Genomic DNA, 22,460 nt, shown 5'->3' with positions numbered 1-22,460 from the left:
TTCTGTGGGCTGGTCCTTTTATACACTTTAAAAATCAGCTTCTCCTAAAATCAGGACTTTACTGTCGGCAAAGGTTCTCTGAAAGAGCCAACAAAGTCACTTTTATAACTTTATCACAGACTAGTTAAGAGCACTCACTATGTTGATGAAATCCTATTTTAGTTTGGGTTGCCCTAGAGACATGATTCATGTCCCCCTGTGACATGGATTCAAGTGCAAGTAGTTTATCTGGGAGGTGATCCTAACAAACACCTGTAGAGGAGTCGAGAAGTGAGACAGGGAATGGAAGGAGCCAGCATCAGGTTCAGTGTCAATGAGGTTACCACTATAGACAACTGGAGCTTAAGTTGCTGAGTGATTCAGGGAGCCAGTGTAGGAGTCATGCTTCAGAGTTATTTCACTGGAGGGGAAGAAGGGAAATGGGATTTATAGACCAACTCCTCAGTCATTGGAAGAGAGCTGCTGAAAAGTGGGGGAGTGGTGAATCAGATTTTTTTCCACTTGGCAGATATGCAAAGCAAGCTTTGGGGTCAGAGAAATGCTGACAGTTAGAAGGAAAAGGGGTGCGAAGCAGGGGAGGGGTATGTCAGGGTACTAACACAAAGTACCCCTTTGTCTATTACAAAGCTAGAACTCATTTAGAAAAAGCAAAGCAATAACAACAAATAACAACGAAAAAGGGAATCAGGAAAGACAGAAAAATGCTAATCAGAAAAAAAAACTTTGTTATAGAATCTTAGTTAATCCATTCCTAATTTTCAGCAAAGAACATCCACAAATTATACTAAAATGTTGCTTGTGATAAAGGGGGCACTACCCTCCAAGTCTTGTAGTTGAAGAAGAATGGAACCCAACTTTTCCACAGCGTTACCTCCCATAATGCTTCAAGGTGCACCTCTTTTCTTCAGTTCGAGCTGTCTCCCTACTGCCCAGTGTGCTCATGCCAGGTTTGCAGTAACTGCTGTGCCTTTGTTGGTGCGGCTCAGCCTGCCTGGAATTCTCTCCATGTTGTGAAAAGTCTTCCTGCCTGGAATATCTAACTCAGACCCTCCTCTAGCCAGTGAGGTCCTGCCAACAACTTTCCGATTTCTCCCTCCTTGCCCACCTGGCTACAGTAAGAAGAATGGCTGGGCAGAAGAATAGCCCCAAAGATGGCCAAGTCCTAATCCCTGAAACCTGTGAATATATTACCTTACTTCACAAAAGGGACTTTTCAGATGTAATTAAGTTAAAGATTTTGAGGTGGGAGATTATTCTGTATGATCCAAGTGGGCCCAATATACCATAAAAAAGGGGTCTTAAATGGTGGAAATGGAAGGCAGAAGAGTCAGAGTCAAAGAGAAATGTGAAGAGGCTATGCTGCTGGCTTTGAAGATGGAGGAAGAGGCTGGGGCCAAGGAATGCAGGTGGCCTCTAGATGTCAGAAAAGTCAAGGAAACAGATTCTTTCTAGAGCCTGTGACACCTTGATTTTAGCCCAATGGAACATATTTTGGACTTCTGACCTCCAGAACTGTAAGATAATAAATTTGTGCTATTTTAAGTCGCACACATACACACACACACACGCTATATAGCCAGAGTGCCTGGGTTCAAATCCTGTTTTAGCTTTTTAGCTGTGTGAGCTTGAACAAGTCATTTAGCTTCTCTGTGACTCAATTTTTCATCTTTAAAATGGGGACAATGAGAATACCTACCTTATAATTTGTTGTGTGCGATTTAAATGGGTTAAGATGTGTATATAAAGTCTTGAACAGCACCTGCCACACTTGTAGTAAAAGTGTTAATTGCTTGCTTACCTTTCTTAAAGGAAGGCTATTGGGAAGCAGACACCATCCACTTAAATGTAGTCTTCTCTTACTACCGTGGCATGCTGTTGTTTCCTGTAATTGACTGTTATTCACTCATCACCAAATGGGGAAAGGCAGAGAGAAAAAAGGCAAGAAAAAAAAAAAAAGAAATATAGTTCATCTGTGTCTTCCCTAGTTACTTTGGAATGACTAGTTCTTGGCTACCTGATGGGCCAGGTCCTAAACCAAATCCTAGATAGGTTATATCTGCATCATTTAAGAGGACAAAAGATTAACTGTACTTTCAATGATGCCCTTTTCTCCTTTTCTGCAGTGTCCTTCCTGGATGCTGGATTTCTTCACAGCAACATACTCGGCCATTAAGAGTCAAAGCTCCATTACCATTTTGTGAGGAAATGATGGGGTTTGAACACTATGTAGATTGGATCAAATATACCATTTTAAACTTATATTAGTGATATGGTTTGGATTTGTGTCCCTACTCAAACCCCATGTCACATTGGAGGAGGGACCTGGTGGAAGGTGATTGGATCATGGGGGAGGATTTCCCCCTGCTGTTCTTGTGATAGTGAGTTCTCATGAGATCTGATGATTTAAAAGTGTGTGGCACTTCCCCCTTCACTGTCTCTCTCTTTCCTGCCACCATGTGAAGAAGGTCCTATCTTCCCCTTCACCTTCTGCCATGATTGTAAGTTTCCTGAGGCCTACTCATGCTTCCTCTTAAGCCTGTGGAACTGTGAGTCAATTAAACCTCTTTTCTTCATAAATTACCCAGTCTCAGTTTTTTATAGCAATACGAAAACAGACAAATACAACTAGGTAGACATAGTTTAACTCAGATTCCTGATAGCCAGTTGAAACCAGAGATTAATTAGCATTTTTTTTTTCTTTGAGACGGAGTCTCCCTCTGTCGCCCAGGCTGGAGTGCAGTGGCACAGTCTCAGCTCACTGCAAGCTCCGCCTCCCAGGTTCACGCCATTCTCCTGCTTCAGCCGCCTGAGTAGCTGGGACTACAGGCACCCACCACCACGTCTGGCTAATTTTTTTGTATTTTTAGTAGAGACGGTATTTCACCATGTTAGCCAGGATAGTCTCGATCTCCTGACCTCGTGATCCGCCCATCTCGGCCTCCCAAAGTGCTGGGATTACAGGCGTGAGCGCCAGGCCGATTAATTAGCATTTTGTTCCTATTCCTTTTGGATTTTTCTTGCTGACCTTTTTGTTCTGTGCTAATACTTGTCATTTCTGAAGCTACCTGAATGGTAATTAATTCAATTTTGATAGGCTTAAGTACTTGTTGTTGTCTCATGTGGTTTTTTTAAACAGGTCCTGTTTCTTGACTTCTATGCTTTTTAAAATGCAGATTTCCTTACAGAGCTTCTCCTGCGGGTGTCCATCCTTACCTAACTGCTGCTTTCAGATGGAGTGGGGCGGTTCCTCCAGGTCTCATTAGCATTTCAATACAAATGTTACCATATTTAATAGGAATAATATGAATTTATTCCTGCCTGATCTTCTCTCAAAGCTGTGTATATTTTGTGGAGCTTTTTGCCCAATACTATATTGACTTTAGTCTCTTCCCATTTTAAGATTTAATTTTTACTTATATTGCTGGTGTGATTTTAGTTTCTTCTTCATAAAAATGAAGAGAAGAACTTTTATTAAGGTAAATTGCACATTGAGAATTGAGAATGCTGATTGTTCCTAAGTACAATTCTTTCTAATGTATGTTTGAATGGAAGATACTTTGCTTTTTGTTTATTAGAGGTTCTTTTTTGGATGTGACTGAATTTGGAAGCTCTTCACTGTTATGCTATTTAGCTATTATTGTGAAGGGTTGAAAGTCACCTCAAACCAGGGCTAGTTTAAATGTCAGTAATCTGCCATTTGAAATTTCTAAGTACATAATACATTCAGCAGATGTGTTAAGTGGTTGTAAGCATTGTGCTGGGCACTAGAAATAAAATGAATGTGGCATTTTATTGCTATTCTCTTAACTCTAGAGAACATAACTGTGATGAGATACTGCAGTGTGTGCAGAGCTTTTGTCTTGGCAGTGTCACACCCAACTCTGCCACTAACTCTTGCCCATGTATAACAAAGAACAAGTTGTTTTAACCTCTCCAAGACAGTTTTCTCATCTGTAAAATGAGGGAGTGATTCTAACATTTTCTTAAAGGTTACTTAAGGTTGTTGTGAGGATTAAATTAGAAAAAATTTATGAAAGCATTTTAAAAACTATTAAGTGCTATCTAAACAATGACATTACTAATTGTTTACAAGCTTGACATTATACACTGGTGTTTTGGTCCAAAGACCAGATGTATTAGGTGTTATAACTAAGTTCCAGAAGCTTATGGAAAAGGATGACTTTTTCATGACTTTGGCTGTAAGTTCTAGGGGTACCTTAGGGTATCTTAATATCCCCATTATTGAGTAAGGTAGGTTTTCTGTAAATATGGATTGATTTGAGCCACAGGTTTCAGAAACACAGCATTATTATGAAGTAAACCACAATCCCAGGTGATAAGATTTTGGGTTATCTATTCTGTAGAAGGCTTATGAAATTCTAGATTAATGGGTAATTATCCATCACTATGAATTAATTATATTTATGCAAATGTGACCAAATATTTAATTTAAATGTGAATTGCATTACCATTATGGGTCAATTTTCTTTGGCTTTTTGGTCCCCTGAAAATATAGTATACAGCATTTGCCAAATTTATTTTTAAAAGTATAATTTTCTTTCTTTACGTTTGTAGATTGTAAGAACCCCTACAATATACAGGAAAACTTGGTTCATAAGCTGATTCATGAAGATGAATCTGTAATTATGTTTTAATTAATATTACTTGACATTTCTTCTCAGATCTAAGTAATAATTTTAACTGAAATTTTTTATTAAACATTTGATTGTCAGTAGTCTGGTCTTCAGAAAGTTTTGTAATGTATACCCTTTTTTGTTTGGTTTGTTTATGACTACTGGTAGATCATTTTATTTACTGTTGAAGTAGTGAGGCTCTTTCACTAGAAACTACTTCTGAAGTAAGATTTGAATATATTTGTATTTGTAAAATTACTGGCAGTAAAGAGTAGTAAGTAACTACTGCTCATTTAATATGTTAGCATTTAAGGGTAAAGCTTTCAAATTAATTTTATGTTTATGATTTTATGATTATAAATTTGATTTACCTTCAGCTTTTGAAGAATAAAATTATTCCCCTCTTTTACTGGTAAACTCATAACTAATGACTCATCTCTTTTTATTTATGATAGGGAAATGGTGCTTCATTGTGAAGGCTAGAATTGGGTTAGTCAACCAGAAGTGAACCTCTAATTGTTTCCAAATGCTTACTTTTTGGGTTTGGATGCAGCTCTAAGTCTTAGCTCAGTCAGGAATTTGCTAAGCTTGTCTTTTTCTACATATCCTTTCATTATGGCTAGATAGATCCAAGCTAAAATCTGGTTTATGCTTCTCCATTACAATAGTTAATCAGAAAAATATGGACACAAACTCCTGAGCTAAACACAATTTTAAAAGGCAAAAACTAGAGTTTCTAAAGGTTTCTTTTACATTTTTATGACTCTTTAAATTATTATAGAAATTGGCCTTGTTCTAAATTGCGTATCACCATGTGATTTTGCAAGTACCTTTATTCCCTACCATAGTTGTATGACGTAGTTATGGCTTCTATAGCTGAAATTCTTGCATTATTTTAAAATTGATATTGGAGAAAGTTAGTGTGACATATCGATTTGCTTTGGTGAAATGCTTGCTGCTGTTGAGTGTAAACATTTTATTAAAATTCTACCTAAAAAGGTAACCATTCCAAATTTCAGTATAGGCAAATCAATAAAAACCACAATTGATCCTTATGAAAAAAAAGGATAAAAATGCACTATAATTTTTTTCCTTATATCAGTTATGATGTCTTATAATTTAGTTAATTTTAAAATATGTTTATTTCTAACATTAATTTTATTAAAATGTTTATCTACATATGGTTCTTGAATTGTGTTAAAATGGAGTGATCTCTAATTTCCCTTTTAATTCTAATATGATATTATCTGTGATCATGTAACTTCTTTACTAATTCTAGAGTCCTTAAACTAAGGGCTTCATGTGAAAGCGAATTTTAGGAGGAGAAAAAAGAAGTACTAGGTTCTTTTTTAAAAAGGTGGTGGCAAGGAGTAGCAGACTTTGGAAGGCAACACGCATGGAATACACACATAAAAATTTGAACAAAGATTTGGATAAATCCGTAGATGTTTTTTCTAGGTGACTTATTAAGAGACTGTTGGACTGTCTAAGAGAATCTCTTTAATGTTTTAAGGCTGATCTCAAGGATTATTATAGATGGGATTCACCATCTCTTACTGTGTTTTAGCTCCTTGGGGGAAACAACTAGACTAAACCTGAGTATTCTGAAACAATACATTTTTAAAACTTGTTCGCACAAGTTATTTCACCCCTGTTGCTTAAGTAATGTTATTTCTCATACCGTGTGCCTTCTGTTGCAGTTGAGTCAATGCCTCTTCTATTCCTTTTTCTCTTCCTCTTTACTTTTAAAGGTATGTTTAAAAAGAAGTTATCAACATACCAATTAAGAAAACCATTCACCAAAAGTTCATGGAAAGTGAAAATGGATACAAGCATAATATGTAGTTGCTTTAAATTCGTATGTGCCTTCTTCTAAATGGTGTACCCTAAATAAGTTTGATGCCTGATTTCCATTGCCTTCTCTGCAGGCTTATTAAAAATAAAATTATGAATTTCTCTGAACCAAAATATTCTATATTATTTATTTTTGTATTTCCAGTGTCTAGAACATGCTTGCTTCATGGTTGGCATATAACAGATGTTTGTTGACTTGAACTTTTCAAAACTGAACTTGCAGTCTAACGACCTGATCTGTTCTAGTTCTCCTGCTCATTAGCTGTGTCTTTAAACAAACATTTCACACCTTAAACAAGTTACTTTGGTGTTCTAGGCCACCATTTCCACAACTCTAGAGTAAAGTCCCATCTGGTTCTAGAAAATCTGATGCCAGATACATAGTAGTAGATCCTTAATAATTGCTTAATATTGATTGCTTAATAAAATTCATTTGCTGGATTATCTATTGTGATAGAATAAATCATTTTGCCAAGTATATCGATGTGTCATTTGGTGACACTACTTTTTTCCCCTTAGTATATAAAAACAATTTATATTTTCTTTCATTTCCAAATATATTCTCTCTCCAGTATTCTTTATAGTTTAACCACTTTTTCTTATTGAATGGAAAATATATAAAAGATAAAAGAAATTGCCTGGATGTTTAGCCTACTCCTTCATTTTATAGATGAGAAAACTGATGCTCTGGAAGAATATGTGATTTGCTTAAAGCTATTTAATGGCAGAATCAGAACCCAAGTGTCATGGTTTCCATTTGAGAGTAATTTTCATGTCAGATATCTAAACATTGTTAGTAGTTCCCTAGATTAAGATTGGAGAAGAAATTATTAAAATAACTAAACTTAGGATGTAGGTAAGAAAAAAACTGTTTTTATTATTCTCAAACAGTAATTCAAGGAGAACCATTTTTGTGCCTCATTTTCTGAGTACAGTTAGGGAAAGATAAAAATTTTAAGTTTAATATATAAAAACATTCTGTGATGGATTCTTTCTTTTTCCTGAGAAATGAGGATGGAGAGAGTAAAGAAAAAGGTTGAATTGTACCTAATTAATATGCCATCATTTTTTTCTTTGCCTTTTTTGTAAACACAGGAAGTCGTCACCTATTTAATAGCAACACAGTAGGTAGAAACAGATACCACTCTTCAGTTTAAATGAATGAATAACCAATATTCTTCACTGTCAAAATCCTTAAGTCTATTTGCAGTTGTTTTCTACTCATTTTTTTTTCTCCTTCTCCAACCTGGCTTTTACTGTTCCTGAAATGTTACAGTGGATGGACTCAAACAATATTTGCATTATTTAATCTGATGGCCTTTTTCTGTTTCTGTTTTTCTTCATTGAGGCATTTACTATTGCTGGAAATATGTTTCCCCTTTTTCTAGATGTTTTACTTACCGTGCCTTTACTTTCTTTACCTAGTGCCTTTTCTTAACTGCTAATGATTCCATATATTATTTAAGATTTAGTATTGATCCTGAGCTTTAGATATACTTTTTAAATTTATGAATTAATTATGTTTAATAGATTCAGCTATGAATTCTGTTCCATAAACATTTATTTGCCAAACACTGTCTGAGATGCTGGGTTTACAAACATAAATAAGATAATTCCTACCTTAAAGCAACTTTCAGTTTAGAGGGAGGGGGAAACACAAGCTGGTAATTATCATGCAATGTAGTAATAGTGTAGGTAGCACAGATTGTTTTCATAGGAGCACAGAGAAGACACTTCATACAGTGTAGAAGGCAGTTTGTGATCAGGAAATATACCCTAAAAGAGGTGACATGTGAGATTTCAAAGAATGAATGTAAGACTGTAGGGCAGCTTAGGGACATTCTAACAGAGGTTACAGTTTGAGCAAAACCATGAAAGTAAGAAACAGTATAAGGTAAAGTACAAGTATGTTTTATTTGGAGAGCTTAAAATATGAAGCAAGGATTAATAGGAGGTGAAGGTAGAGGGCCAGATCCAAAAATATACCATGTTAAAGAGCCAGCACTTAATTTCCTAGGCAGTGGGGAGCTTTTGACACATTTCTTAGTGGGAAAGGGATAGGGTCACATACCTATTTTATGTATATTAGTCTAACGTCTCTGTAAAATCTGGTTGTATCAGTTATCTGTGGATACGTAAAGCACTCAAAAACCTAGTAGATAAAATAATACACATTATTATCTTACACCTCCTGTGGTTCATGAACCTGGGCATAGCTAACTATGTTGCCTGGCTCAGGGTCTCTCACAAAGCAGTAATCAAGGTAGCAGCTGGGGCTACAGTTACTCCAAGGTTCATCTGGGGGAGTCTACTTCTGAGCTCACTCAAGTGGTTACTGACAGCATTATGTTCCTTTTGGGCTGTTGAACTGAGGGTCTGTCTAGTAGCTCTCAAGAAATATCCTTCAGTTTCTTGCCACATGGTCCTCGCTATAGCACAGCTCACAACATAGCAGCTGTGGGAGAGCAAGTGAAAGCAAATGAGGAGGGTATACAAGACAGAAGCCAGAGTCTTTTTACTTAATCTTGGCAGTGATGTCTCATCACTTTGCCATACTCTGTTCATTAGCAGCAAGTCACTAAGTCCTGAAACTTTACATAGGGCATGAGCACTACATAGGGCAGGGCCATTGGGAGCCATCACTGAAGCTGCTTGTTACGTGGACTTGAGGAAATAAGACTAGAGCTGAAGCGACCACTTAGGAAGCTATCATAATAATCCACGTGGAAGATATGGAGATTATTGTGGACATGCATAGTACAATGAAGGGGAAGGAATTGAGTCAAGAAACCTTTAGGATATTAAATCATGAGAACTTGGTGATTGAAGGGAGAAGAAGGAATTAAGGGTGACATCTAATTTTTCTTGATTTGATTATCTGTATTTCTGTCATTCATTTAACCAACAATTGGGCCCACTTTATGACCAGCACTTTGCTAGATCTTGGGAATATAATAGTGAGCCAGATAAGCACTGTGTCTATTCTTTTGGGTCTTTCTTGGTACCTCTCTTTCCTTTCCATCTGTCAAAATACCACTAGTCCTGAAAGTACACTTGCTTCTACTCTTCTTATGAAACCTTCCTTGAAAGATGGATGTTCTTTTTATCTTCTTCAGCTACAGCTATTATCAGAAGTTGTACTTGAAAATTTTGAAATTCTCTAAGTTTAAAAGTGAGCACTGACTTAAGCTATTAAGTGTAGGGAAGCCATTTCTGACCTCCTCTCTCAACCTACTTCAAGCAGTAGAACAGTGCATTGCCACTCTGAATCATTGGAATCACGTGGAGAGCTTTTTGGACATTCCCTCAAAGATTCTGATTCAATATATCAGAAGTGAAGACAAAATGAGACTCTAAGGTGAATTGGATATTGCTAGACTGGAAAGCCATTACATTCGAGTAACCGTCACCATTCTACTATTAATTGTTTTATGTACCTTTTTTTTTTTTTTTTTTTTTTTTGAGATGGAGTCTCACTCTGCCTCCCAGGCTAGAATGCAGTGGCGAAATCTCGGCTCACTCCAAGCTCCGCCTCCTGGGTTCACGCCATCACGCCATTCTCCTGCCTCAGCCTCCCCAGTAGCTGGGACTACAGGTGCCCACCACCACGCCCAGCTCTTTTTTTTTTTTTTTTTTTGTATTTTTAGTAGAGATGGGGTTTCACGGTGTTAGCCAGGATGGTCTCAATCTCCTGACCTCATGAGCCGCCCACCTTGGCTTCCCAAAGTGCTGGGATTACATGCGTGAGCCACCGCGCCCAGCCTGTTTTGTGTACATTTAATCATCCAAATAGCCTAAAACAGTAGTTTCAAATACTAATTGAGGACTAGTTACATCAACACATGCAGACTTTTGGGCACCATCCCTAGAGGAGCTGAGTTCATTTCACTGCATCTGTGGTTATCGCCAGGCTTCTATATTTTTTAAATAATGAAATATGACTGATATTGAACAAATAGACTGATGTATTCTTTTTTTTGTATTTTCCTTATCAGTGCTATTCAGAGAAGTGCATGTAAATATTTGATAAATATTAAGGACCAGTTAGCATGGTAGGCCATGATTACTTTGGAAGGTTCTGACCATGTGGAGTCATATTTTAACTAACAGTTGAACACGTGCTGGGTTTAGATGATATTATATTATTTCAGTTTTATAGCTTTACTTTTTCATACATTAATACATTTTCTCTAGGTCTTTTACTTTTACTTTGGATAATTTAGTGATCACATGGAAAATCTAAAACAATGGTTGATTGTTTTTTCTCATATTATTCTAAGTCCTATTATATTCTACCATAGGAAGGGATATTATTACTTTCTTGCTGGATGGGATTGTCAGAATGTGACTTTGACAAATTGTTGTTTTCCTTTTCCTTAGTGTTATTCCACTTTTAAGAGAATCTGTTGGAATATTGATGCAGAGAACTCCTCCCCTATTAGAAAATACTCTGCCTCAGTGCTATCAGAGGGTGAGTTTCAAATATTCCAAACCATTGGGTTTTATGCTGTTTTCAATCTCTTGATTTTCAGCTTTCACGAATATGGGTAACATGTAAAAAATTGAATATTTCTTCCAAGATTGAATGCTGACCATGAAATGTAATTTATACAAGCCAGAATAAAATTGTCGGAAAATGTTGAACTTTACTAAAGAAAATGTAGTAGAAATTGTTCTGATCTAGAAATTGAGCAGTTTTTTAAAATATAGAATATCTATAGCAGAGACATAAGCATTTATTCAACATAGAGTTTTTGAGCTCCCATTCTACCAGATACTCTTCTAAAATACTGGGGAGGTAATGGTAAACAAGACAGACAGTGCCTGTCTTTCATGGAACTTACAGTCCAGTGGGGAAATACAGGAACTAAACAATAAGTAGATAAATAAGAAAATATCAATGAGAATTACTATAGTAGAAATAAAACAAAGTGATGTGTTAGTCATGGATGGCTACCTTAGATTCACTAAGGGAGTTATATGCAAGGAAATTGAAACCTTAATGACAAGAAAGAGCTAGCCATATGAAAATACTGGAGAAGAATGTTCCAGGCAAGGGAAATTGCTAATGTAAAAGTGCTATGGCTGGATTTAATTTGTGTTTGAAGAACAGAATAAAAAAGGCCATTGTGGCTGAAGTATATTAAATAAAGGGAAGAATGGCTTGAAAGCCTGGAGAGAATGGCAGGAGCAAGATCATTTAGGGTTTTGGGTCATAATAAGAGATTTAGATTCAATTCTAACTCAGTGGGAAGCATTGGAAAGCTTTTAGGCAATAGAAGTGTCATAAATCCTATGTTTTCAAGAGAATATTGTGTTTTCTATGAAGAGAACATATTCTAGGGAGGATGAAAGCAAAGAAACCCAGTTATGAAGTTATTGTCCTCTAAGTGAAAAACAATAGTGGTTTAGATTACAGTTGTAGCAGTGAAGATAAATATACATTTGGAATATGTTTTTGGAAGTGGATTATATTAGCAGAGGGTAGAGAAAGTGTTGGTTTATTACTTGGTAGATGGTAATGCCACTTACTAGATGGTAATGCCACTTACTGAGACTGAGGCCTTGTTGGTACAGGTTTGAGAATGGAAAATCTCCCAAATGAAGAGTTATATTCTGGATATGTTAAAATGGAAATGGCTACTACACTTCTAGGAGAAATGTTACTTAAATGGTTGGATATGAAAATCTTGAGTTTTGGGGACAGATTAAGACCAGAAAGAGTTATAAGTCATCAATATATGAATAACTTCTAAAATATCAAGATTGTATGTGATTACCTCCAGAGAAGTTCTAGTTCTACTCTTTTAGCTCTGCTTTCAACTCTAAATTTGGAGCACAGGTGACAAAGCCAGGAAAGGTAGTGGTTAGTGGGGTGCTGGAAAACCAAAAGAGTGTAGGATCACAGAGTTGAAGAAGGAGGAAGTAATTAACTGTGTTGAATATTTCTGTGGGGTCAAGGAGGGTAGAAACAAGAAGTGTTCAGGCTGGGCGTGGTGGCTCACGCCTGTAATCCCAGCACTTTGGGAGGCCGAGGTGGGCAGATCATGAGGTCAGGAGATTGAGACCATCCTGGCTAACACGGTGAAACCCCGTCTCTACTAAAAAAAAAAAAAAAAAAAAATTAAATACAAAAAATTAGCCAGGCATGGTGGTGGCCACCTGGAGTCCCAGCTACTCGGCAGGCTGAGGCAGGAGAATGACCTCAACCCAGGAGGCGGAGCTTTCAGTGGGCTGAGATCGTGCCACTGCACTCCAGCCTGGGCAATGGAGCAAGACTCCGTCTCAAAAAACAAAAAAAAACAGAAGTGATCATTGACTGGCCTTCTGGATGCTATTAATGACCTTGTTAAGAGCAGTTTCATTGGAGTGTTGGAGAAGGGAGCATGATTTGAATGAATTAAGGAGAAAATGAATGGGGAAGTGACAACTCCTTTACGAAGTGTTGTTAAAGGGAGCAGAGAAATGAGTTGATAGCGGATATGGATGTAGTATCAGGATAGAGGGTGTTTTTTTGTTTTTAAAGTAGGATGTTTTAGAACAGCATTATCCCGCAGAACTTTCCCCAATAATGGAAAGGTTCTATAATCTGCACTGTCCAATATGGAAGCCACAAACCACATGTGGCTAGTGTAACTGATTCTTTTTAACTTGATTTCCATTCATTGAAATAGTTCTATGTGTCTAGTGACTTTTGAATTGCACAGCACAGTTCTAGAACATGTGCATTAACTAATGGTAACAGTCTAACTGAGAGGAAGAAATTGTTATAGTACTAAAGGACATTATTAAAGGAATAACGTCATGGGAAGGTGAGAAAGGATAGAACCCAAAGCACAATGGAAGGATTAATTGTTGATAGTAACAGGGGTACTATATCCTCTGAGGGAATGCAGAAATGCTGACATAGATAAGGAGTCATTGGTAGATCTAATGGTAAAGGATAAGGGATTTTCTTTGTACTTCTGTTTTCTCTATAATGTACCAGGCAGTGTAATCATGCAGAGAGATCAGAAGGCTAGAGGGAAAAGGAGAAGGTATAAAATAATCTTTTGATACAGGGAAAGTACATATTGCCCATTCAAGATTTGTGGTTATTATTTTAAGGTAGCATCAATCAGCATAATTGTTACTAATTGTTTTACATATATATATATAAAACTATATATATATAAAATTGTTATATATAACTATATAATTGTTATATATATAAAAAACTATATATAATTGTTTTATATATATATAACTATATATAGTTTCTCTTCTTCACAATAAACTACAAGGTGAGTGTCATCTTTCTTTCCCTAGATAAAATTGAGGCTCACCTTAGGTCCAAATGCTAGTGGCTGAATCAGGATTCTAATCCACGTCACTCTGACTCTAAAGGTCATGTTCTTTCTACTCTACCACACTGCCCTTTTCATCTGTAACTACAGTTTCCTCCCATTTTTTAATTGGTAAAATTAAAGCCAGTTTCTACAGGAATTATTCTTTAGTTTGTGTTTTAAGATAACTGCAGTCGTGTACTTGTACTGCTACATATGGAAGTAGGAGAAATCTTTTTCATCAGGTTATTTCATTAACCATAGAACTCACCTTAGGCCTCATCCATGAGGATGTCATGTAGAAAAAATGTAGAGGGATATCTGGCTAAAACAGCTCTGTTGTCAGAATCCAAAAAGAGGAAGAAAAAGTATACCTTGATCTTTTTCCCCAATAAAAGCGGTTTTTAAAGAAGGCACAATAGATATTATCTCAATTTCCCATTAACTGTCGTGGAATTTATAGAAAAAAAATGACTACATTCATCAAATTCCAACAAAAAATAAATAGTTTTGATAGATATAAGATCAACATTTTCTTAAGTTCCCAAGTAGATTCTGTAAAATTCAGAATCTCCAAACTGAAAAAGATCTTAATGTGAGTTTGGCCGAGCCTTCTGTCTGTTGCAAAATCTCCTCTATGACATCAAGTTGGTATTACAGCTTCTTGACCATTTCCGGAGATAGGTAGTTAACACACTCCCAGAGAAGCTTCCCTCTTTATTTGTAAACTGCTGTAATTGTTATAAAGATCTTTTCACATTGAATTTTTTTCTTTTAACTTCTGGTTGTTGATCTGAGTTCCACTCCTCCAGATCAATATAGAGATGCGGAACAATAGCAGTGATTTGGGTATCTGCCTTCTTCCTGATCTTCAGGGAATACATCTAATGTTTCATCCTTATTTTCTGTACATTTTTGGTAGTTAGCCTGCATTAAGTTAAGGAAGTGTCCTTCTAATATTTTTTTTTCCAAGTCATAAATAGGTGTTGGACTTTATTAAGTGATTGTTACTGTAAATTTCCCTGTGGGGCACACTCTCAGATGTGTCCTACATATTTTGATATGTGTTTATTTATGTTTCCCAAATACTTGTCATGGTACCTGGCACATAATTAGTACTCAAGAGTATTTATTTGTTTATTTATTTATTCAAACATCCTCCTTTCCTTTTTTTAAACTAGAGAATAGAATCCATGTTTACTGATATATTGCATAATAACTTAAGTAGAAGGGAGTACTTAATTTGATTGTGATGTTAATATCTCTCCTTTATATTTCAGGTACAGCAGCTGCAAGGAGTTTACAGTTTACAGGAACAGCACTTCTGGACTTTATGTTCTGACGTTTATGTTGGGACCTTGAAATTAATAGTAGCACCTGATGCTGATGCTAGGTGGATTTTAAGCCAAACACATAATATTTTTACTCAGGTATGTCTTTTTTACTAACTTCTTTTTAAGGGTCTTAAAATTTTTTATAACTAGTAGTTTTAAAAATATTTACAAGGCCAAGGTGAGAGGATGGCTTGAGGCTAGGATTTCTACATCAGTGTGGGCAACATAGTGAGACCCCATCTCTACAAAACGTAAAATTAGCTGGGCATGGTGGCACGCGCCTATAGTCCCAGCTGCTTGGGAGGCTGTGGCAGGAGGGTTGCTGGAACCCAAGAGTTTGAGACTGCAGTGAATTATGATCCAGTTGCACTCTAGTGTGGGCCACAGAGCAAGACCCTGTCTCAAAAAAAAGAAAAAAAAAATGCTATTTAACATAATAAATATATATACTACTAAACTATAAGGTAAACATAAAGCCACATTTTTTCTTCCAACCACAGAGTCAAGTTTGGGAAATACCTGTTTTAGTTAATATTCTTCAGGAATAGGAAGATAGTTCCTATATGCTCATTATTGTACTTATTTGAGTTCCTTCAAGAAAAAGTATATTATCCTTTACTGCACATTTCTTAGAAGATACATTAGGTATTATCTGAAGCGAAGAATTGTAAAAGAGTGTTTGGAATAAGAATAAGTGGCTTTAGCTAAAAGCAGACTGTTAACTTTTTTGTGTGACAGCAAAACTATGGTCACCTACTGAGTGATTTAATAACTTTATATGCTGTTGAGTTTTTCTTAATAGTGCAGTTGGAATCATGAATTAGTGCATGGTCTACAACCAAATTCTTTCAGTTAAGGCTCGTGCCATCATGAGTTAACATAGCTCTATGACTGACAATGAAAGACTGATTACTATGGTATGCATTGTGTATATATTGGGAGAATAAGAAGGTCATGTCAGTAACAGCTAAGAAAGAGGTAGAGAGAATATAAATTCTTTTCTCAGTCTAGTTTGTTAGAAACATTTGGCAAAAAAACCTAGACATTGATACCACTGTCAGAATCATCTAACACAGCGGTCCCTAACCGTTTTGGCAACAGGGACTGGCTTTGTGGAAGACAATTTTTCCGTGAACGGGGGTTGAAGGTGGTGGTAGGAGGGATGGTTTTAGGATGAAACTGTTCCACCTCAGATCATTAGGCATTAGATTCTCATAAAGAGCACACAGCCTAGATCCCTCACACGTGCAGTCACAATAGGGTTCGCGCTCCTATGAGAATCTAATGCCACAGTTCACCCGCCACTCACTGCTGTGAGTGGCCTCGTTCCTAACAGACTATGGACCAGTACTGGCCTGTGGCCTGGGGGTTAGGGACCCCTGATCTAACACATAGATCTAATGAAGAAACAGGTTCCATGTGTTAAAAATCTGTGGTTGAAACTAACATTATATTCCTCCTGGTGTGATACCATGGGGAATACAGAACATGACCTATGGGGTACTCCTACCAAAAACGTTTAACTTCAGTCTAACCATGGGCAAACATCCAGACAAATATAGCTTGTGAAAGCCTCAACAGCATATAAATCCAAGGCTGTTAACTTGGATTATTTTAAAAGTGTCAATGTCATGAAAGGAGAAAAAGGTAGGGGATAATTCTAGATTAGAGGAAACTTCACAATTAAGTGCAATGTGTAGTGTTTGATTGGGTCTTGGACTGGGGAAAAAAAGCAACCACAAAGGAAAGGGCTGGATAATCAAGGAAATTTGATTATAGACTGTAGTAGTTCATTTAATTGTATGAGTGGTTAAATTTCTTGGATGTGATAATGGTATTGTGTTTATAGAAGACTCTTCTTAATTCTTAGGAGATACATGTTGAAGGATTTAATGGCAAAATATCCAGATGTTTAATTTTCAAATGTTTTGGTAAAATTAAAAAATTGCATATAAATATATATGTAGAGAGATGAAGCAAACTGGCAAAATATTAACAATTGGTAAATATAGCTGAAGGGTTCACAGGTATTTATTGTACTATTATTTTGACTTTAAATTTTTTCAAAATAGTCTAGGCATGGTGGCTCACACCTGTAATCACAGCACTTTGGGAGGCCAAGGTGGGCAGATCACCTGAGGTCAGGAGTTCAAGATCAGCCTCACCAAAATAGTGAAACCCCATGTCTACTAAAAATACAAAAATTAGCCGGGTATGGTGGTGCCTGCCTGTAATCCCAGCCACTCGGGAGGTTGAGGCAAGAGAATCGCTTGAACCTAGGAGGCAGACGTTGCAGTGAGCTGAGAGCACGCCATTGCATCCCAGCCTGGGTGACAGAGCAAGACTCTGTCTCAAAAAAAAAGTTTTTTTCCAAAATAAAAAGAAAAATAGAAACTTTGGTGGCACCTCATTGCCATCCAGATAAACCCCAACTTTCTAGCGTGAACCAACTGACTTTTAAAGTCTCTCTCCTGCTTTTCATTGCCATGTACTTTATACTCCAAACCTACTGGACTGTGTACTTTTCTGTGTGGGACAAAAATCCTACTCTAACTTGAAGATCCAATGCAATTGTTACTTTCTCTCTGAAGCCTTAAGTGTCCCACAAAGCAGAATTACTTTATTCTATGTCATACATATCACATTGTACAACTTGTGTGCAGGTTCCTACCAACTGTCATGATTTTGCATTCCCAGTGCTTAGAAGAGTATATGTGTATAATGAATTTGTTGTATAAACAGATTTTAAAGACTATATTTGATTAAAGCCATCTTTATATATGCTAAGTATGGAAAAATATTATTGGGTTCCCATTGGTCTTTTTTAACCACAAGCTCAAAAAGATCTTAATGAGATCTAAAATATATCTTTCTGATAAAGAAATGTGTCATTAGGTCCCTTTGGGAATAAATTAATGAAATCATCTTATGTATAATTAGGATTTACTTCAGTGCTAATCTTATGTGTAATCAAGACATACACTACTACAAAACAATATGCTGATACCACTTATTTCAGAATTTTAACAACTAGGTGTCTTTCTTAACAGACACTGTAAGTCTATCTCATGACCTTCATAATGAAGCATGCAAGACCTTCACAATGTGTCTGAATCCTTCTTATACCTTCTACATGTTTCCGGGACAACAAGATAACCAGGCTAGCAGTAATGTTTCTTTTCACTGATGTTTCCAGATTATTTTTCCCTCCTTTACCTTGAATTTTCTCCTAGATATGCCATGTCATTTCACCCTCATAGTGTGAGCTTCTGTTGAGCCCTAGGACACCCCATACTCTCCTAGGACTTTGGCACTTACTCACAATTTGTCCTCTAAAAAGGAATGCAATTTCTAGTTTTAGAAATGTGCAAGCAGCTGTGTCGGGGCTTAGGAACTGCTGAAGTTGCCATTCAAGTAAGTGGAAGGAGGTTCTTTTGGTAACTTTAGAAATGTTAGCTTTAAAAATGACTGAAATTGAAAGTTTATTCAGCTGCTTCTTTGGTTTTGGAAACTGCATTTGAGCTTTGAATATTTTAAGCCCTGAAAAAGTATTTTAAGCCTTTTTATCACCTAATGATTTTAAAATTGTTTTATGATCACTGCTTTAGTTCTGACATATGCAAATTGAAATTTTCATGAATTTTTCCTTTTCTGTGTATACCCTAGTAATGCATGATCCTTATGCAATTAGTATATGCCAAGGCTTGCAGGAGCATTTTTATTTTATGAGATGAAATTTAAATTAAAAAAAATTAATCTTAAATTATATCTTATAAATTTTACTTATCAAAAATAACAAAACTCAAATTGCTCCCTTTTTGATCACACAGATGCTTCAGGTGTATTTCTTATAGACAGATTTAAAACACTGGTGGCCTTAGTTCCAAAAGACCAAAAGAAGGATTTTTTCAGTAATTTATAGCTTTTTGTTTATTACATTTTTAGGTATCTTTCTTATAGCCAGTCTTAAATTAGAATGTAAGTGATAGTTTTTGGTTAAAAATTGTTTTGTTAAAACTTTTATGAGGGTAACTTTAAACTGAGAAGACCAATATCTAAAAGTTGAAGAATTATAACTTTCTATCTTGTTAATAAAACTATAGCTTTATAACTATATCTTAGGCATTAGCCTTTTTAATTTCATTTTCCAGGGTTACCAATTAATCTTTAACTGCTAAAGAAGTTGGCTTGCTGTACGTGAATATAAACTAATGCCAGTGCATTGCTAAAAGCCACTTAGTACTTAGATTGCTTTGGGATTAAGTGACAATACAGTTTGTAAAGTACCAGGTTTTGTGCTGGCATAGAAAAAGTCCTCTCCCTTTTCTTCCCCTTGCACCAGTTCTTTTTAATAAGTTATCATTTGGGAATTGATAAAATGGAAAGTTTATGTTTTGTGTTTCATGTACAAACAGGAAAAGAAAATGGGATAGTAGATTAGGAAGGCAATTAACATCTTATGTTTTAAACTGGCCAATAGTATTTATTAATTTTTTAAAATAACACACTTCACAATCATAACTGTAATCCTAAAAATTTTAACATACTTTTTGTTAGAAATAATGTTTGAAGGAAACGTATTAAAGAAACATCTAGAAATATGTTTGAAAAAAAGTCTAGAATATGCTTGGGGTTTATTACCATTCTCAGTTCCACAAAACACAAAAGACGGTCTCGCCTAATACATATTTATTCCTTGATAGAACTTCTACCTTTATTTCTTCCGTCTTTTCTACTCTTCTGCCTTTCTCCCTTGTGCCTAATAAGTCCTAAGCCCCCAACTTCCTGCTTCAGCTTTTTGTGCTCTATTCTCTGTCCTCAAAATAGAACTTAACACTGATACTCAGGAAGGAACCAAAAAGCCTCCTCACAAGCCCAAATAAGAGTGCCCCAAGTTTCAGAAACTTTCTGCCTCCGTTAACTCTCCTAGGATCATAATCCCTTCCTGTGGCTCATCTAACCTTGCTCTGTCTGCTTGAGGGAGGGGGTAGGAAGTAGGAGAAGGTGGATTACTATTTTTCCACTTTTCCTTTTCTTTTTTTTTCTTTTAAACTTTTGGTCAAGGGCTTTAATGTTTCCTCAGTATTGATTTTGGTTGCCTGCTCTGCAGTTTTTCCTTATCCATCTTCCCATTATCTTTCATTTGTACTTGAAGTTCACCAGAATCTGACCTCCTTTGGAAGTTGGAGAGAACAGCCACAGGTTGTGAGGCCAACAGATCCCTAGGTTTATTGTTTTTAAGTAATCCACATGATTTAAGTGTTCACTGGTTGATGAACAGTGGTCGAAATAATAACAGCATCAGCAGCTAGCATTTATTGAGAGCTCATCATGTGCCAAGTACTATGATCAGTACCTAACATGTTAAATGAGCCTCAAAAGACAATTTACAGAAAAAGAAACCCACACTCAAGTTACTGTTATTGACTTGTAATTTAGTCACAGTTACTCATTATTTTGCTAACTCTGAAATGATTTAGGTTTCACAAGGAAGAGTAAGGCAATTTTTCAAGACTTCATTTTAAAGGGATAAAGATGAATATATGTTCAGTCGAAATAATTTTCTGTAGTCATATTCCTGTTTATTTCTCTAAATTTTTTACTTCTGATTTGTTATCCTTTCTACAACAATAAATATGTATTGAAAATATTCTAAGCCTATGGCACCAGGTTAACATTTATTTTCTTAGGAGCATAAAAGTGTTCAAAATAACTAGGTGCCTTTCCAATTTATAAAAATATTGACTGGAGTATAGTTTGTACATTATTCTCAGGATATGCAATGAGTACTATATGGTTTTCACATTTTAAGGACCTGTCAGCCAGCCTCTGGCTCCTGGTCCCATTCTAGGGGTGGAATTTATGATGGACCTGAGCAGTGTTTTCATGTCTTTGTGATGTGAACAAACTATAGAAAACTTAGTTTGCATTCAGGGAGTAGGTGACTTACCATAGGATTCTTCCACTTTTCTCTTTACTTTGAAGGAAACTGGAAGAGGAAAATGAGAATCTGTAAAACTTGAAGCTGTCCTCATCAGGCCAGATGGATAAAGCAAAATGACTTTTTTTTTTTTTTTTTTTCCTGTTAGACTGAGCTTTTGTGGAAAGCTGTAAGCCCTTAGGGGAAGGTTATCAGCTTGAGTAATTAACTCATGATTATGCAAAGATAATTTATCTAGCCTCTTTGTTTTTCCTTTCTTTTTGATTGCCTTGGGCTACTTCATTTTTTATTACCATATTCTCTGTGTTAGGGCTAGGAGTAAGGAAAATGACAGAGACAATAAAAAGAGCCCAACTTATTTTGCCCATTTTACTTTACCTAACAATGTTGTTGAAAAATAAAATAAATTAAGATAATTTATTTGAACAATATTTGTTTCCTCTTATGGTTTGATACATAAGAATTTTTAAAGAGTTTCTAAGTACAGTCATTTCAGGTGTCATCTGGATAATGTCAGATCATATAATTGTAATCAATCATAATAATTTGTAATAGCCTTTTATAAATGCCTGGTATATAGCAAGGATTTATTGAATATCTGTCAAATATTGGATGAATACGTAACAATTGTGTGAGATTAGTAGGGTTGGTGTTTATCAACGCTTTTAAAATGAGAAAAAATGAAGTTTGATTTTAATTTGTAACTCAAGAACATACAGATACTAAATTCTGTCTTTTTTCTGCCACATCATCTTAACTGACGAGCAGATACTATTAAATATATTTTTCTTAAATTTGAGTAACAACTTTACCTTTCCACAGGAAGGCCTTTTATTTAAAAAAAAAGAAAAAGAAAAAACAAGGAGAAGCACCAGCAAAATTAAAATATGTTTCTTTTGCTGGCAAGCTTCTAGAGCCTGTCAAGCCTTTTATCCATTCAAGTAGTTCCTGAATCCTTTCAAGCACTTAGTATTGTACAGAGCCCTCCTACCTGAATTCTAGAAAAAAAGTCAAGCTAGAAAACAGTGCTTTGAGGAGTCCAGAAATTACTGAGAGAAGGTAATGCTAATAGATCTTTTCCCCACTCTGGTTTTTTCCCATTAAATATTCCAATTTACCTTTTTTTCTGTGGTACTGAGAAAAAAGGGCTTATTGTGACTGACGGGTTCCTTTAATTAAAAATAGATCATTTGGAGTTGAAAGAAGGAAATTAGTGGAATTTCAGTTAATTCAACAAATACTTATTGATCACTTACTGTGTGCTGGCTCCCACTTGAGGTACTAGGAGTCAGCAATGTAAAAAAGAAGACCAAATCCTTTATCTCGGAGAGATTATATTATAGTGAGAGGTCAATAAACAATAAACACCTTG

The 22,460-nt window shown here is 36.0% G+C and overlaps 1 protein-coding gene across 2 annotated transcripts in view; it reads left to right on the top strand.

Moving 5' to 3' along the window:
• The window catches only part of SLC30A7 (solute carrier family 30 member 7), an 84,779-nt gene that overhangs the window by 54,165 nt on the left and 8,154 nt on the right, over positions 1 to 22,460 (top strand). For both annotated transcript variants that reach the window (XM_007977801.3, XM_007977800.3), the window contains exons 9-10: positions 10,869 to 10,959; positions 15,094 to 15,243. In XM_007977801.3, the coding sequence (XP_007975992.1) occupies positions 10,869 to 10,959; positions 15,094 to 15,243 (241 nt within the window). The remainder of the gene's footprint in view (positions 1 to 10,868; positions 10,960 to 15,093; positions 15,244 to 22,460) is intronic.

Source organism: Chlorocebus sabaeus, chromosome 20 (assembly GCF_047675955.1).
Source record: "Chlorocebus sabaeus isolate Y175 chromosome 20, mChlSab1.0.hap1, whole genome shotgun sequence".
Lineage (NCBI taxonomy): Eukaryota > Metazoa > Chordata > Mammalia > Primates > Cercopithecidae > Chlorocebus > Chlorocebus sabaeus.
This window is presented reverse-complemented; position numbering and strand designations above follow the sequence as displayed.